General features: G+C 51.6%; 1 protein-coding gene across 1 annotated transcript; it reads left to right on the forward strand.

Annotated features, from left to right (window-relative positions):
- Positions 1-531: 531 nt before the first annotated feature.
- BU25DRAFT_298191 (uncharacterized protein) lies at positions 532-1674 on the forward strand (the record flags this gene model as incomplete). The annotated part of the gene is made up of 2 exons (XM_033699453.1): positions 532-1253; positions 1347-1674. Coding segments are annotated over 2 exons (1050 nt in total), but the record flags the coding sequence as incomplete, so codon positions are not given.
- Positions 1675-1985: the final 311 nt, after the last annotated feature.

Below are 1985 nucleotides of genomic sequence, written 5' to 3' on the forward strand. Positions count from 1 at the left end.
AACAATAACTCCACCACCCACCACTGCTTTTTGGCCTGGTTTGCTGCAATCCCTCCAGAACATCAGCCTCTACAACCCAAGACCAACAATACCTCCCACTTGAGCCTTTTGGCTTGGTTTTCTGCTGTCCCAACTTCAATCTCTCCCCAGAGGTCTACTTGATAGGCCAGTAAGGTGTGAAAGAAGGAAGGCCAAGTAAAACTGAGCACTCTCATTGTAAGTACCTCCACTATTGGACAGAAAGAGCTAGTTTTGGCATTGTGTACTATGGACCTTCCCAAGGACCCTGGAACCTCCCTGGACCCTGGATCCCTGGACCCTGGTTTCACACTCTCTGACCCCATGGAGATCCCCAGCTCCCCAGATCAGCTGGCAGCTCCCATGAACTCTGGGCTGCCCTGGCCAAGGCTCATCATCAAGCCAAAGTCAATTGTTGCCCAGAAAAAAGCAATAATCAACAATACTTCCCCACCAACCCAGCACATTCCTCCTCTCAGTGGCTCTTCAATATTCCAGAATCAGCCTGCATTCCCAGCCACCATCACTCCCACAGCTCACACAGCCAAGGAAGCCATCTCTATTGCCAGAAACATGGTCACCCAAGCATCCAAGCTTGCAGACACCCATGAGGAGCAGACCAGGCTGCTGGATCTCCTGGAGGTTTTCAGAGACTTCACAGAGAACAACAGGGTCAACAAGCATGGTGTCTCAGTTCTTGCCTCCCAGGTCTCCAATCTTGAGTCTGTCTCTAGATCCCTTGGATCCAAGGTCAAGCAACTCCAGAAGCCAACAACTGCCACTACTGCAACCACTGCTACCCCTCCTGAACCCACCCAGCCCTCTCCTCCCACCAGGTCCTATGCCACCACTGCTTCCAACAGCCAGCCAAAGACAACAGACTGGCAACTGGTAGGCAACAAGAAGACACCAGCACCCACTCCCAAGAACTCCCTCAGCACCAGACAGCTTGTACTGCTTCAAGAGCACCCAGCCCCCTTCAACTCTCTCCAGCTCAGGAATGCCTTCAATCAGGCCTTTGTCAACAAAGGAGTCAGCAGTCCTGTTGTTGCTTTAGTCACCCCTAGTGCCAAACAGAACATTGTCCTTACCACCACTCCCACTTTCACTGCCAAATACCTGCTGGAGAACCAAGACATCTGGCAGACCCTTACCCCCTTCAAGGAAGCCCTACCTATCCAGCCATGGTATAATGTAGTTGTGCACAACATTCCAACCTCCTTCTCAACCAATGAGTCCCTTGACATCCTCAAGTCTGAGATCACCACCTTCAACAGAGGTTTCCAAATTGTGGGCAATCCCTACTGGCTCACCAGCAAAGAGAGGAGACAGGTGCAGCAGACCGGCTCTGTTTGCATTGCATTTGCCACTGAGCAAGAGGCCCAGAGAGCCATCAGGAGCAGACTGTACCTGCTGGGCATCAGTGTCAGGGTGGAGAAGCTGCACTCTACTCCTGCCTCCTCACAGTGCCAGAAGTGCCAGCGCTTTGGACACACTGAAACCAAATGTTCCAACACCACAGCCTGCAAGATCTGTGCAGAGCCTCATCCCACCACCCTGCACAAGTGCAATACCTGTGGAGCCAAGGGCAAGTCATGTGTGCATACAGTGCCAGTCTGTATGAACTGCAAAGGAGCCCACACTGCAGACAACAAGGAGTGTGACACCTACAAGGCCACACAGAGACCTCACCACCACCAACCTCAGGATGCCACTGGATGAACCCAGCATGAGACAAAAGACTTGACATAGTAATGACACAACCCCGATGGGGTGTGGTAAGCTCTCTTTATTTGCTTGATTTTGCTTTGCTTTATAGCATTTAGCTTGTTGCTCTGGGCCTGAGCCCTCACCATCCCTTGTACTCTGACTGAACCCAACCTCCTGTATCTACAACTTTGCATTACCAGTGGAGCTACTGCTCCACTCGTCCTCCATAGTCTCAGACTCACATAGGACGTTAAATC

This window comes from Macroventuria anomochaeta (assembly GCF_010093625.1).
Source record: "Macroventuria anomochaeta strain CBS 525.71 unplaced genomic scaffold BU25scaffold_1, whole genome shotgun sequence".
In the NCBI taxonomy this organism is placed as follows: Eukaryota; Fungi; Ascomycota; class Dothideomycetes; order Pleosporales; family Didymellaceae; genus Macroventuria; species Macroventuria anomochaeta.